The sequence below is a fragment of the Mercenaria mercenaria genome, chromosome 17, assembly GCF_021730395.1.
Source record: "Mercenaria mercenaria strain notata chromosome 17, MADL_Memer_1, whole genome shotgun sequence".
Classification (NCBI taxonomy): domain Eukaryota; kingdom Metazoa; phylum Mollusca; class Bivalvia; order Venerida; family Veneridae; genus Mercenaria; species Mercenaria mercenaria.
In genome coordinates this window covers 49,396,923-49,410,412 of record NC_069377.1, presented here as the reverse complement: position 1 = coordinate 49,410,412, position 13,490 = coordinate 49,396,923, and the positions used below count along the sequence as shown (strand labels likewise).

The 13,490-nt window shown below is 36.1% G+C and overlaps 1 protein-coding gene across 2 annotated transcripts in view; it reads right to left on the bottom strand.

The window, feature by feature from the left end:
- The window catches only part of LOC123536259 (calcineurin-binding protein cabin-1-like), a 113,904-nt gene that overhangs the window by 17,471 nt on the left and 82,943 nt on the right, over positions 1 to 13,490 (bottom strand). For both annotated transcript variants that reach the window (XM_053528125.1, XM_053528124.1), the window contains 10 exons: positions 12,108 to 12,227; positions 11,454 to 11,511; positions 10,841 to 10,925; positions 10,277 to 10,339; positions 9,741 to 9,852; positions 9,191 to 9,352; positions 5,219 to 5,428; positions 3,136 to 3,228; positions 1,391 to 1,548; positions 113 to 942 (listed from right to left, as the gene is read on the bottom strand). In XM_053528125.1, coding sequence (XP_053384100.1) covers positions 113 to 942; positions 1,391 to 1,548; positions 3,136 to 3,228; positions 5,219 to 5,428; positions 9,191 to 9,352; positions 9,741 to 9,852; positions 10,277 to 10,339; positions 10,841 to 10,925; positions 11,454 to 11,511; positions 12,108 to 12,227 — 1,891 coding nt within the window. The remainder of the gene's footprint in view (positions 1 to 112; positions 943 to 1,390; positions 1,549 to 3,135; positions 3,229 to 5,218; positions 5,429 to 9,190; positions 9,353 to 9,740; positions 9,853 to 10,276; positions 10,340 to 10,840; positions 10,926 to 11,453; positions 11,512 to 12,107; positions 12,228 to 13,490) is intronic.

Here is a 13,490-nt window from a genome sequence, read left to right as displayed (position 1 = left end):
AGGGGAAATGTCCAATTCTACCCATAAAATTAGCAGAGAAAATCCACTGCAATGGAAAAAAGCTTTGATGCTTTTATACAAGGACCTGCTATAACGAAAGTCCCTACAGTACCTTTTGATGTAGATTTTTGCTGATTCTGTGCTTTAATCAAATCCTCTCCATCTACTTCCATCGTCTCCACTTTGTCCTTGTCATCATCAGTTTGGCTGGAAGTATTGTCCTTCATTTCTTCTTCAATCAAATCTTCTATATGTGCAAGAACATTTTTCACTTCTTTCTCCGTGTCTCCTGAACTTAATTCTGCCTTTTTCTTTCCATCTGTTTCAAGTTCAGTTGTTGGTGTCCCTCCATCACCAGAGGCACCAGCATCTTCTGGTCTCACTTCAACATGTTTTATTTCTTTAGTTTCTTTGACATCTTGAACTTTACTCTCTTGGCTTAATGCTAAACTATCACCACCTGCTTGAGTATCTGCTGCTCTTTTTGGAGTTTCAGGTGATTCACTGGGCTTTTCTCCAAGGATACTTGAGATAGAAAATGGAGACTGCTTAAGTTTCTGCAAATTAGCACTTTCTTTATCAGCTTTACTTTCGACAAACTCATTTTTCACAGGTGTTGCCTCCCCTTGCTGTGAGGTTTCAACTCTAGGTAGTTTAGAAGTGTCCACAGTCGCCATGTTGATGTCTACTTCTGTCTTTTGCTCTTCAGAATGCAATTCCAGGGTTGTTACAGATTTACTTTGCATAACCACATCCTTTTCTTCAACACCTGCATTGTTTTGTTCTTCAACTTTCTCTGTTTCCATGGCAACAGGTTCTGCAACTGGTTTAACACCAGGAATACTTTTTTGTCTAAAATACGTGTGGTCAGAACTTGACTTTGATTTGGAAGGTGTTGTCTCTGTACACGAGTTCTCATCTGCTGATGATGCCGAGTCCCTGCTGTATAAATAAAGTACAACAGATGAAAAACTGCATGATTTTTTTTCAATATTATAAATGAATCCCTCTTGGCTGATAATATCCATAAGAACATTTTTTGTTAGGTTTAATGTCACACTGACATAATTACATGTCACTTGATGACGTTTCAGCTACTGATGGTGGAGGAAGACGCTAGGTGCCCCTCAGGGTATTATTTCAGGCACAAGCAGTCACCTCACATGAAAGAATTCTACACACCAAGGGAGGTTTTAGACCCACAGCAGTGAGGGGCAAGTGGTTCCTAGTCACTGACCTTAACCATTTAGCTATTAAGGCTCTTTACTATCCATAAGTGGAAAGAGCACCACTGAGATTTCAAATATTCCAAATTACTTAAAAATAACAAAGAAAGAATTAAAGACGAAAAAAAAAAAATTCTGGCAAAACAATCTGAGCATCAGCTTACTCGGTTTTATTTGTCTGCCCATATTCCAGGCGTTTCACAAAAGGTGTGTTTGCAGCTTCTACGATGTACTTCACATACAATTTGTAGTCGTGGCTATCTGACTCCGCATCATATTTCAACAGCTGCTTTAGTATTATCACATGGATTCTATAATACATCTGTAAAAATATAAATAGGAGATTACACCTGCCAAAGTATGACATTCAATTGCTACAGTATGACTTTCAATTTCTAACTCAAGTCGTTTGACAGAAATGAAGATAAAGAATAATGGTAAATCAGGAGTATTCATGAGGGATTATTATATTATTTCACTAAATAAGTGTCAGACTTAAGTGCAAAAATTAGTTCTTATGAATACAAACATTTTATTATTAATGGAAAAATTTACAATTTCAACAAAAATTAAACCTCGAACAATACTGCTGTTTAAAAATTTCACCAAATTTCAGTCATATGAAAATGTCTGATATTAGAGATCATTTCCCCTTGTAAAAGAGGGGATAATTCATTAAATACTGGTACCAGAGTTATGGCTATATACCAATAAAAGAAATTGTTCTTTGTTTCATATAAAATTCAGCTACTTCAGAACAATTTTGTTACAGTTTCTAGATTTTCACTCCATCGTAGACCTATTTTCCACAAGATATCCATACATTTGCTTCAAGAAAACGAAAAGAAAAAGGGGTGTTGAATAGTATGCAGTGAAATGCAAGTCAACTGAAGTCAGGTACCCTCATATTGCCGCATTTCAGAAAGCGGTCCGCAGAATAAACACCCTACTTTCGTTTTCAAGTAAACAACTCGAAAACATGCGAGTATTAGCATGAAACGTGTCCTATTTTATGTAAAATTCATTCCACGAGTGAAATAATGCCCATTTGGCCCCCGATTTACGCACAAATGCGCGTAAAATGGAAAAATTAGGATCTATTTATTAGGGACTTCTTTCGACTACACCACGGAAGCACATTTTGGACCGAATTACTGCATTATAACCTTATGGACTCTGTGTAATATGAAGAAAGAGATGATGTGGAACAACTACTTTCAGTTTGAATCAAATCCATTTAGTAATAAACTGCGATAAAGTGAAAGTGCATCAAAACTTTAACCTGAAATTCTAAGTAAAAAGGGGGGATAATTCATAAAATACTGGTGTGAATGTAATGCCCCTTGTGCCTTATGATGTGGGTGATGATGAGGTGAAACAAATCCATCAAGTAATTACAACTTTAACCAAGGGGCGGACGCCAACGCTGGGTCGAATAGGACAGCTCTCCATACTTGGTATAGTCGAGCTAAAAAGGGGGCATAATTAATGAAAATTGCTGCCAGAGTTAAGGACCTTGTGTCATATGATGAGGACAATAATGTGGAAGAACTATATTAAGTTTGAATCAAAGCCATTTAGTAATGAGAGAGAGTGAAAGTGCACCAAAATTTTAACCTGAAATTCTAAGTAATAATTCATAAAGTATTGGTGTCAGAGATGGATCCTTGTGTCACATGATGTGGGTGCTGATGATGACTAATTATTCTAAGTTTAAGCTAATCAATAAGTTATTACAGAGATAAAGAGAAAGTGCATCAAAACTTTAACCAAGGTGTGGACGCAGAAGGATGCTGACGCCAGGTCGAGTAGAATAGCCTTCCATATACTTTGTATGGTCAAGCTAAAAATCTTCTGACATGACAAATGATAAGCTACAGCCAGATATCTGTTTTATGATCAAACTTACCTCTAATGCCTCTACAGCTAGATGCGGGGTGTTGTATGCATACTGAATACGTTTAGGATATTTAGCATGCTCTTTGTGTACACATTCCAAGGCCTGAAAAGAAAAAGAATTTTCTACAATTTTTACACATTTTCTAAACAACCTTTGATCTTACTGCTTTCAGATAATGTTTGATTTTACTTATTTTAACCAGTTAAAAAAACGTAAAAGCTTATTGAGATATTCTAGGGTTAACTTTGTACAGAAAAGCCAATACCATCAAACCTGTCTTAAGCTAAGACCGCCTCAACAGTTCAGTGGTAATGTGTCCGCTTTGATTGCAGGAGTTCTGGGGTTTGATCCCTGGCCTCGTCATACCAAAGATGTAAACAAGAGGACCATGATGGTCCTGAATCGCTCACCTGTCCCCACATGACCCAGTTTCGAATTTATGACGTCGTTTTTTCTATTATTTGACATAGTGACCTAGTTTTTGAGCTCATGTGATCCAGTTTTGAAACTGACCTAGATATCATTAAGATGAACATTCAGACCAACTTTCATACAGATCCCATGAAAAATATGGCCTTTAGAGAGGTCACAAGGTTTTTTTATTATCTGACCTACTGACCTAGTTATTAAAGGCACCTGACCCAGTTTCGAACTTGACCTAGATATCATCAAGGTGAACATTCTGACCAATTTTCATGAAGATCCATTCGAAAGTATGGCCTCTAGAGAGGTCACAAGGTTTTTCTATTTTTAGAACTACTGACCTACTTTTTGACCACAGTTGATCCAGTTTCGAACTTGACCTAGATATCATCAAGATAAACATTCTGACCAACTTTCATACAGATCCCGTGAAAAATATGGCCTCTAGAGAGGTCACAAGGTTTTTTTATTATTTGACCTACTGACCTAGTTATTGAAGGCACGTGACTCAGTTTCGAATTTGACATAGATATCATCAAGATAAACATTCTGACCAATTTTCATGAAGATCTTGTGAAAAATATGGCCTTTTAGAGAGGTCACAAGGTTTTTCTATTTTTAGACCTACTGACCTAGTTTTTGACCGCACGTGACCCAGTTTTGAATCTGACCTAGATATCATCAAGATGAACATTCTGACCAATTTTCATAAAGACCCCATGAAAAATGTGACCTCTAGAGTAGTCACAAGCAAAAGTTTATGCACGCACGCTGCGCGATCACAAAAGCTCACCTTGTCACTTTGTGACAGGTGAGCTCAAAATGGTACTGGTAGCTCCCTTGCTTGGCACTCAGCATTTAAAGGGTTTTACCAGGAGGTAAAATTAGCCCAGGTGAGTATCTGGAGACATGGTTTGTTGCACAGAGTTTTGAAGCTTGTGTTGTATGTTGATTATATGCAATGTTAAATAAACTTTAAGCTTACCTTTACCTATCAGGGGACCATTTAACACAAGTAGTGATATTACTCAAAAGTACAAAACTTTTCTTTGGATATTATATTAAATATTTATAAGCTGTGGTCAAAGAATGTAGAATGTACTCTGGTATTACTGAATGAAAGATTCTATTGGTATTTAAGACAAGCAAAAATGACAAAACTACTGCCAAGTAATAAAAGAACCCTTCTTGAAAGGCCACTGTCATACTGCTGCAACAGGAACCAATGTTTCTACATTGAAACTTTACTGAAGAACCTGCACCACTGTCTATAAATCAGCTTTCATGAGAAAAAAAAACAACTTGTACTAAGTACTTTTTGAGTTATCCACCACCATAAAACAGGTGACCATTTAATGCATTACTTTAAATGACATTTTTGGGGGAATACAAAGAGCCTGTTAATGAAAGGTGACCATTTCTGAAAGGTGACCATAAGCACAAGTTACACTGTACTTTTTATTTTTCAAGGTTCTAATACAGGCCCTTCAAATACTGTACGTTAATATATACAACTATTCACACTATAAAAGATTTGTAGAATTTCTATTTATTTAACTTTTCTTTGTGATAGATTTTAAATTATTTGACACAAACATGTCTTTTCAAGAAAATACAGATCAATTTTTTTCAAATAACAGAAAATGTTTATGAAAGAAGCAAAACATACCTTCGAATAATATCCAAGAGAATCTTTTATCCCTCTATTATTCTTTTCTAAACATTTTCCAAGCATGTAATTATGTAACCATTCATCTTCTGACCAGTCTCGATCACAGCCTGCTGCCATACGGAAACAATCTGTTGCCGTCTGCAACATCTCGCGTTTACTGTCCACAGCAATCTTAACAGTTTCTTCATCCATTGCAAACCATTTTTTCTATGAAGCAAAACGAATTTTAGTAACAGAAATAAAATGTCAATCAAATTATGCAACATGTCACTGACTAAGAAATATGTCATACTAAAGGCGCATACATCCATATATAAGATAATAGATCTACCAATAATTTCAAAATTGTTAAATGATACTTTATTAGTATGAAGTAAAGTATCATTCAATTTGTTTTTTTTTTATTCATTTTTTACTGTGCGAGTAACACAACAGAAACCTTTTTATACAATACACAGACTACATGAGATTTTTTTTATCTTTTTTTCATTTTTTTTGTTTGGTTAAGAATTACACAGACACAATTTAGGTAATTCAGGCATAGGCAGGCAGCTGCGTAGAACCAACTTTCCATGAGCCAGCTGGATGGCTTCTTCATGCCTATAAATAAATAATCACTTTGGTTTTATTTATTACTTAGAATTTCAAACAAATAAAATATGACCTTTGACCTATTGAGCCCCAAAACAACAGGAGCCCCCTATTTCATATGCTCAATCATGCCTTCAAGTTTGAAGGTTCTAGGTCAAGTGGTTCTCAAGTTATAAGGCAGAAATTGTTTTCAGGGTTCAGGCCCCTTTTACCTTGACCTTTGATCTACTAACCAAACAAAAACACTGTAGGTGTCATCTACTTGATAAGCCCTTTCATGTTGCTAAGTTTTAATGTTCTAGGTCAAGTGGTTCTCAATTCATTGGGCAGAAATCGTTTTCAAGTTTCAGGCCCCTTTGATCTTGGCCTATGACCTATGATTAAAAACAATAGGCTTCTATGACTTCAAATACTATAGGGGTTATCTACTTCATAAGCCCAATCATGCTACCAAGTTTGAAAGTTCTGGATTAAATGGTTCTCAAGTTAGGCGGAAACCATTCACTCTATGGACTAACCAACCTAGTAACCAACAGATGCAAGCAATATACCCCCACTTCTTCGAAAGGGGGCATAATAATGTATATACACCTGGATGCATGAACAACTATTACTCAAACTCAATTAGTTTCTACATACAGTTTATTTCAATGATTCACCTGTGTATTATAAAACAAGAGGACCATGATGGTCCTGAATCGCTCACCTCTTCCCACATGACCCAGTTTTGAGTATGACGTTGTTTTTTCTATTATTTGACATAGTGACCTAGTTTTTGAGCTCATGTGACCCAGTTTTGAATCTGACCTAGATATTATCAAGATAAAAATGCTGACCAATTTTCATGAAGATCCATTGAAAAATATGGTCTCTAGAGAGGTCACAAGGTTTTTCTATTATTTGACCTATTGACCTAGTTTTCGAGGGTACGTGATCCTGTTTTGAACTTTCCCTAGATATCATCAAGGTGAACAATCTCACTAATTTTCATGAAGATCTCATGAAAAATATGGCCTCTACAGAGGTCACAAGGTTTTTCTATTTTTATACCTACTGGCCTAGTTTTTGATTGAACATTACCCAGTTTCTAAACTGACCTAGATATCATCAAGGTGAACATTCAGATCCATTTTTTATGAAAATCCATTGAAAAATATGGCCTCTAGAGAGGTCAAAAGATTTTTCTTATTTTAGACCTACTGACCTAGTTTTTGACCGCAGTTGACCCAATTTCAAACTTGACCTAGATATCATCAAGATGAACATTCAGACCAACTTTCATACAGATCCCATGAAAAGTATGGCCTCTAGAGAGGTCACAAGGTTTTTTTATTATTTGACCTACTGACCTAGTTTTTTAAGGCACGTGACCCATTTCAAACTTGACCTAGATATCATCAAGGTGAACATTCTGACCAATTTTCATGAAGATCCATTCAAGGGTATGGCCTCTAGAGAGGTCACAAGGTTTTTCTATTTCAAGACCTACTGACCTAGTTTTTGATCGCAGTTGACCCAGTTTCAAACTTGACCTATATATCATCAAGACCAACATTCAGACTGACTTTCATACAGATCCTATGAAAAATATGGCCTCTAGAGAGGTCACAACATTTTTTCATTATCTGACCTAATGACCTACTTTTTGAAGGCACGTGACCCACTTTCAAACATGACCTAGATATCATCAAGATGAACATTCTGACCAATTTTTATGGAGATCCATTCACAAGTATGGCCTCTAGAGAGGTCACAAGGTTTTTCTATTTTTAGACCTACTGACCTAGTTTTTGACTGCACATGACCCTGTTTCGAACTTGACCTAGATATCATCAAGATGAACATTCAGACCAACTTTCATACAGATTCCATGAAAAAAATTGCCTCTAGAGAGGTCACAAGGTTTTTCTATTATTTGACCTACTGACCTAGTTTTTGACGGCACGTGACCCACTTTCGAATTTGACCTAGATATCATCAAGGTGAACATTCTGACCAATTTTCATGAAGATCTCATGAAATATATGGCCTCTAGAGAGGTCACAAGGTTTTTCTATTTTTAGACCTACTGACCTAGTTTTTGACCGCAACGGACCCAGTTTCAAACTTGACCTAGATATCATCAAGATGAACATTCAGACCAACTTTCATACAGATCCAATGAAAAATATGGCCTTTAGAGAGGTCACAAGGTTTTTCTATTATCTGACCTACTGACCTAGTTTTTGAAGGCATGTGACCCAGTATCGAACTTGACCTAGATATCATCAAGGTGAACGTGAAATATATGGCCTCTAGAGAGGTCACAAGGTTTTTCTATTTTTAGACCTACTGACCTAGTTTTTGAAGGCACGTGACCCAGTTTCGAACTTGACCTAGACATCATCAAGGTGAACATTCTGACCAATTTTCATGAAGATCTTGTGAAATATATGGCCTCTAGAGAGGTCACAAGGTTTTTCTATTTTTAGACCTACTGACCTAGTTTTTGTCGGCACGTGACCCAGTTTCGAACTTGACCTAGATATCATCAAGATGAACATTCTGACCAACTTTTATAAAGATCCCACAAAAAATGTGACCTCTAGAGTGGTCACAAGCAAAAGTTTACGGACGCACGGACGCACTGACGCACGGACGACGGACGACGGACACCGTGCGATCACAAAAGCTCACCTTGTCACTTTGTGACAGGTGAGCTAAAAATATATATCTCACATTGTAAACCATCACAAATCCCAACAGCCCATTCATTTCACAGGATTCTGTGATTTTTTTTTTTACAAAAATGTTTTCTAATCAACCAACATGAACACAAACTTTGTTGGTCGGAACTTTTTACATATAATTTTGTTCTGTCAAGAGCCTCTGGTGCAACAAATAGTCACCTCTTTATTAACCAGAGATAGTTATTTATGAATCTAGTTGGATTCAAAGTGACGTTACCAACAAATGTTATGCACCTAACAAATCAGTGCCTATCTGCACAATTCAGGCATATTTACACAATGTACTATGTAACAACTGCCGCTAATCCTTCCATCAAATTAGACTTAAACCCATTTTCCAATGTCACTGCACTTAAACCTTTAGCCTGCTGGCGGCAAGTGATTTTGCCTTTGTAACCAGAGCAGACCAAGATCAGCCTGCACATCCATGCAGTCTGATCATGGTCTGTACTTTTCACTATTCAGTCAGTAAATTTTCAGTGAAATCCCCTTTGAGTATTAAGTGGTACTGCCCAAATTAAATAATGGACCAGTCCATTTTAGAAATATAGTAGGGTAATGGTTAATGAATATGCCTTTATTGTTAAGGTTGCCATGTATCTTTCTAAAGAAGCTGCTAATAGCATTAATCTTATAAACACACACATACCCATTCAATTTGCCTTGAAGCATGCGAGTGTAACTGGTATGCCAAGGTTCCATATTCTATCCACAGTTTACTGTTTGTGTCGTCTATTTCTACTGCTCGCTTGAAGCAACGAAGGGCTGCAATAGATTTCTTGTATACTGGTTGGTCCATTTTAAGCTCTGCCTGTAGTAACAAATAACGGATATTAAAATTTTATTATTTCACTTTTTTGAATAGAAAAACATCGAATTGGTTAATCTTGAATATTGAATTATTCTAATTTTGTGCCATAATTTTGCACTTCATTTTTGTTTGTTATGTTTAACCTATCTTGTAAATTCTAGTTTTTACTTCCTGCCTCTAATTTTGTGATGACAAATACTACTGTTGTATCTGTATCAGCACACCTCTGGTTTTTTTCAGGACATCTCCAAATTCTATTAAACAAGGATGACAACAATAAATCCAAAATGTAGTCCTTACATACAAGTATGACTGTACCATCAATTTTATACTTTTACCATGGCAACTATGCAGCAGTCCCCTACCACTGTGTAATATTGATACTCACTGAGGTTAGCTTAGAGTCAAGCTGACTCATCCGAGCCAGTGCCATACCAGCCCAGGAGTCCAGCCTACTGGGGTTCATACACAGGTCCTGCATGTAGAACTTTATCGCCTTGCTAAAATTTTAAATATATTAATATGTAAATAATGCTGCAAGATTTGGTATTAAATTAAATAACAAAGAAGTTGTATTCAAAATTTTCCAAAGTCAAATTAAGTACATTTAAGGAAGTAGCTTTAAGAAAAGATAGTCAAATAAAGTAAATTTGTGGAAGTAGCATTAAGAAAGCACAGTCGAATGATGCTGAATATACCTGCATGTTTTAAAAATGCTGATGACACGAAGTTGTTCACCTGATCTGGACTGTTTGAATATTAGTCATTTTAGTAATGCAGAAAAAAATGTGCAGTAAATTTAAATTTTACTAAAAACAGACATTAATCTCCGACTCCTTGACATTTTGAAATCTGAAAATTTTGTGATGTTCATTTTGCAGGAATGCCCCCTTTAGAAAAAAAGTCTGTTCCATTCAAACTTACACTGCCTCCTTGTTTTTGAGGTAATAATCTGCCAGCAGGTAATATATGACATCAACAACTGGTCTGAAATATAATTAAGATAAATATGTTACTTGTTTGTCTGTGATTTGTTTAGGACAATTTATTTTTCAAATGCACTCATTTACACCATCAGCTCAAATATATTCAAGAATGTGAAAAACACCTAACATGTTATTCAAGAAGCCCAAAATTTATCTCTTGATTTTTATTCAAAACATCAAATTACTATTAATTTATATGACCTCGAGGGTCTACCATTCAACCTTTTCCACTTTTGACAGTGAAGGAAGACCAGGTGCCCCTCTAGGCAGTATTAGAGACATGAGAGTGACGCATATGGGTACGAACCACTGACCTTCTGTAAGAAAGCTGGACAGCCAACTTCTAAATGTGATTGTATGGATATGTATTACCAAATATTGCCTTGCCTAATTATCAATAGTGGAGCACAACAATTTTCCGGATAAGTTCTTATTAAAGTTCATTATCTCATGAAGGGATAAAGAATTAATGTTTGTAAAACTATAGTAATAATTAACTTACAATGTTACTTGTCTGCCATCCTGTATAACTGGTGTGGTACTGTTTGTTCCCTCTATATAACTTTGTATCTCCTCAACAGTTAAACCTAAAATTCATTGAGTTCAATTCAAAATGTGCTCTACCACAGAGCTTCCTCCATTTCTTCACGCTATTTTTATCAGCTATACATTTTGTCATTATGAGATTTTAACTTCAGTTTTGATGTCATATATAGTTTTAGACTTAAAATATTGTTTCTGACTACCTCACTGATGCTATTTTACTGCCACTACTACAGGTTTTACTGTCCTGCTACATCTTGAGATTCCTCTAGTACCTGATTCAGTGGAAGCTAAATTGTATTCAATAGAAAACAATTGTACAAACAACTTGAGGAGCAAGTACCTCCACACAAAGGCTGTGATTTTCTTTTCAAATAAACCAATTTCTTAGTATTTTAAAACCAAATGTAGGCAATTTTTTGTTGCTTTTGTAGATAAAACCAAACAAAATGTGACCATTAAATGCCTACTTCCAAAGGGATACATGTTAATTAACAATAATAAGATTTATATCAACAGGCAGGGTTAAGCTAGCCTCAGTAGAATTGATTAGGAAGAAATTTTACACATACCCATGGATTTACTATTCTCTGGAATTAAAGGTATGATTCTCTTCAGCAAAAACTCCACCTGAAATATAGTCCATGATATGGCTGTAGTAATCGGCTAAACTTGCAAGAAGTGCAATACAGAGCAGCTATTTACACAGACTACAGAACCTAGCAACATATTAAATACCATAAAAACAGGTATTTTTCATGCAACAAACTTTCATAAATTTTAGTATTAAAATGTATTTATAAGATTTAAAATTAACATATTCATGAAAACAAATACATTACTAGAAAGTTACTTTCTTTCTAAATAGACAAAATTCCAAGTAATAAATCTACTGTGAAATCACTGAACTTTGATGACAAAAAAAAATAATATGGTTTTGATCAGAATGGCTATTTCATGTGTGCTTAAAATCATGGGTTTCCTGGTTTAAAGATGAAATAAAGAGGAATTTTCTTTTTTTCATCGGGATTTCATTTCCGGGATTGACAAAACCATGAAGTCCACAAAAATTTGACCCCCACAAATATTTTTGATTACACAGTATCCGGAGGCAAAAACTCTGTACAACAAACTGTAATTTAGTCCCAGAGCTGAGTTTCCTGTAGACAAGTTGCACTGTAAATATGCATGTAAACATCTATCAGTGTACAGAGAACATTGTTTACCTCAGTACTGATAGTCTCTGACCTGTACCCATCAAATTCAGGCAGACTCTTTGGTTTGAAATACTCAAAAACATCTACAGCATGCTCCCACTGAAGGCTGATGTTACTGGCACTGTGATCCTGCAAAACAGAATTTAACAAACACTGACATCATTTAAATTTGAATCCCTGGAATACTGGGCCTAAGGTGCTCACTTGAAGAGGACCTCAACCATATGACCTTGCTTCTGACAAACTATTGCTAAGTTGAAAATGGGGCATAATTTTGTAAAAATGTAAAGCAGAGTTATGGAATCTGTGCACTGCACATCAGAACATCACAGTGAACAAGTGTGTGAAGTTTCAATCCATTCCCATTAGTGGGTACTGAGATACCAGCTTACAAACAAAAACTTAACTAATACATGCTAAGTAAAACAAGAGGCCCAAATGGACAGTTCATTAAAATAGAAGTTATTTACAGGTTTTTTCTACATTTTGCTGTGACAGGGAGAGGACCTTATAATGATGCTACAGACCAAGTTTGATGAAAATCCTTTTTTTTTTTAGCTCTAGCAGCCCCTAAAAGGGGTAAAGTGCCCCTAACTGACCAAATTTGAGAGACGACGTTACACTGATGCTAAAGACCAAGTTTGATGAAGAACCATTAAGCGGTTCATGAGAAGAAGTTGTTTAAAGTTATTCCTAATTTTAGCTCTAGCAGCCCCTAAAATGGACCAAGTGCCCCCGTTTGAAAAAATTGAGAGAGGACCTTACAATGATCCTACAGACCAAGTTTGATGACGACCCATCTAGGGATTCATAAGAAGAAGTTGTTAGAAGGTATTTCTATTTTTAGCTCTAGCAGCCCCTAAAAGGGGCCAAGTGCCCCAATCTGAACAAATTTGAAAGATGCCAAGTGTGATGAAGATCCATCTAGTGGTTCATGAGAAGAAGTTGTATAAAGGTATTTCTATTTTTAGCTCTAGTGGCCCTCAAGTGCCAAATGCCCAAATTTGTACAAACTTGAGAGGGGACCTTGCAAGGATGCAACAGACCAAGTTTGGTGTAATTCTGACCAGTAGTTTCAAAGGAGAAGATGTTAAAATAAAAATGTTGACAACAGACGCAGAACGCCGGACCATCCACCTACACTAATAGCTAACCCTAAAGGTTTGATTCAGGTGAGCGAAAAACACCATACGCCCTTTAAGAGGCATAAAATGGTAATCATTCTATGAAGTTTGAAGAATAAAAGGCCTAAGCAATCTCCATTTATTTAATTCAACCTTTTTTAATGTGACCTTGACCTCTGACACCCAAACATCTACTGCACTGGCAATCATCCTATGAAGTTTCACTGCAGTCAATCTCATAGCGTTCTCCAGTTACTGATCTGAAACA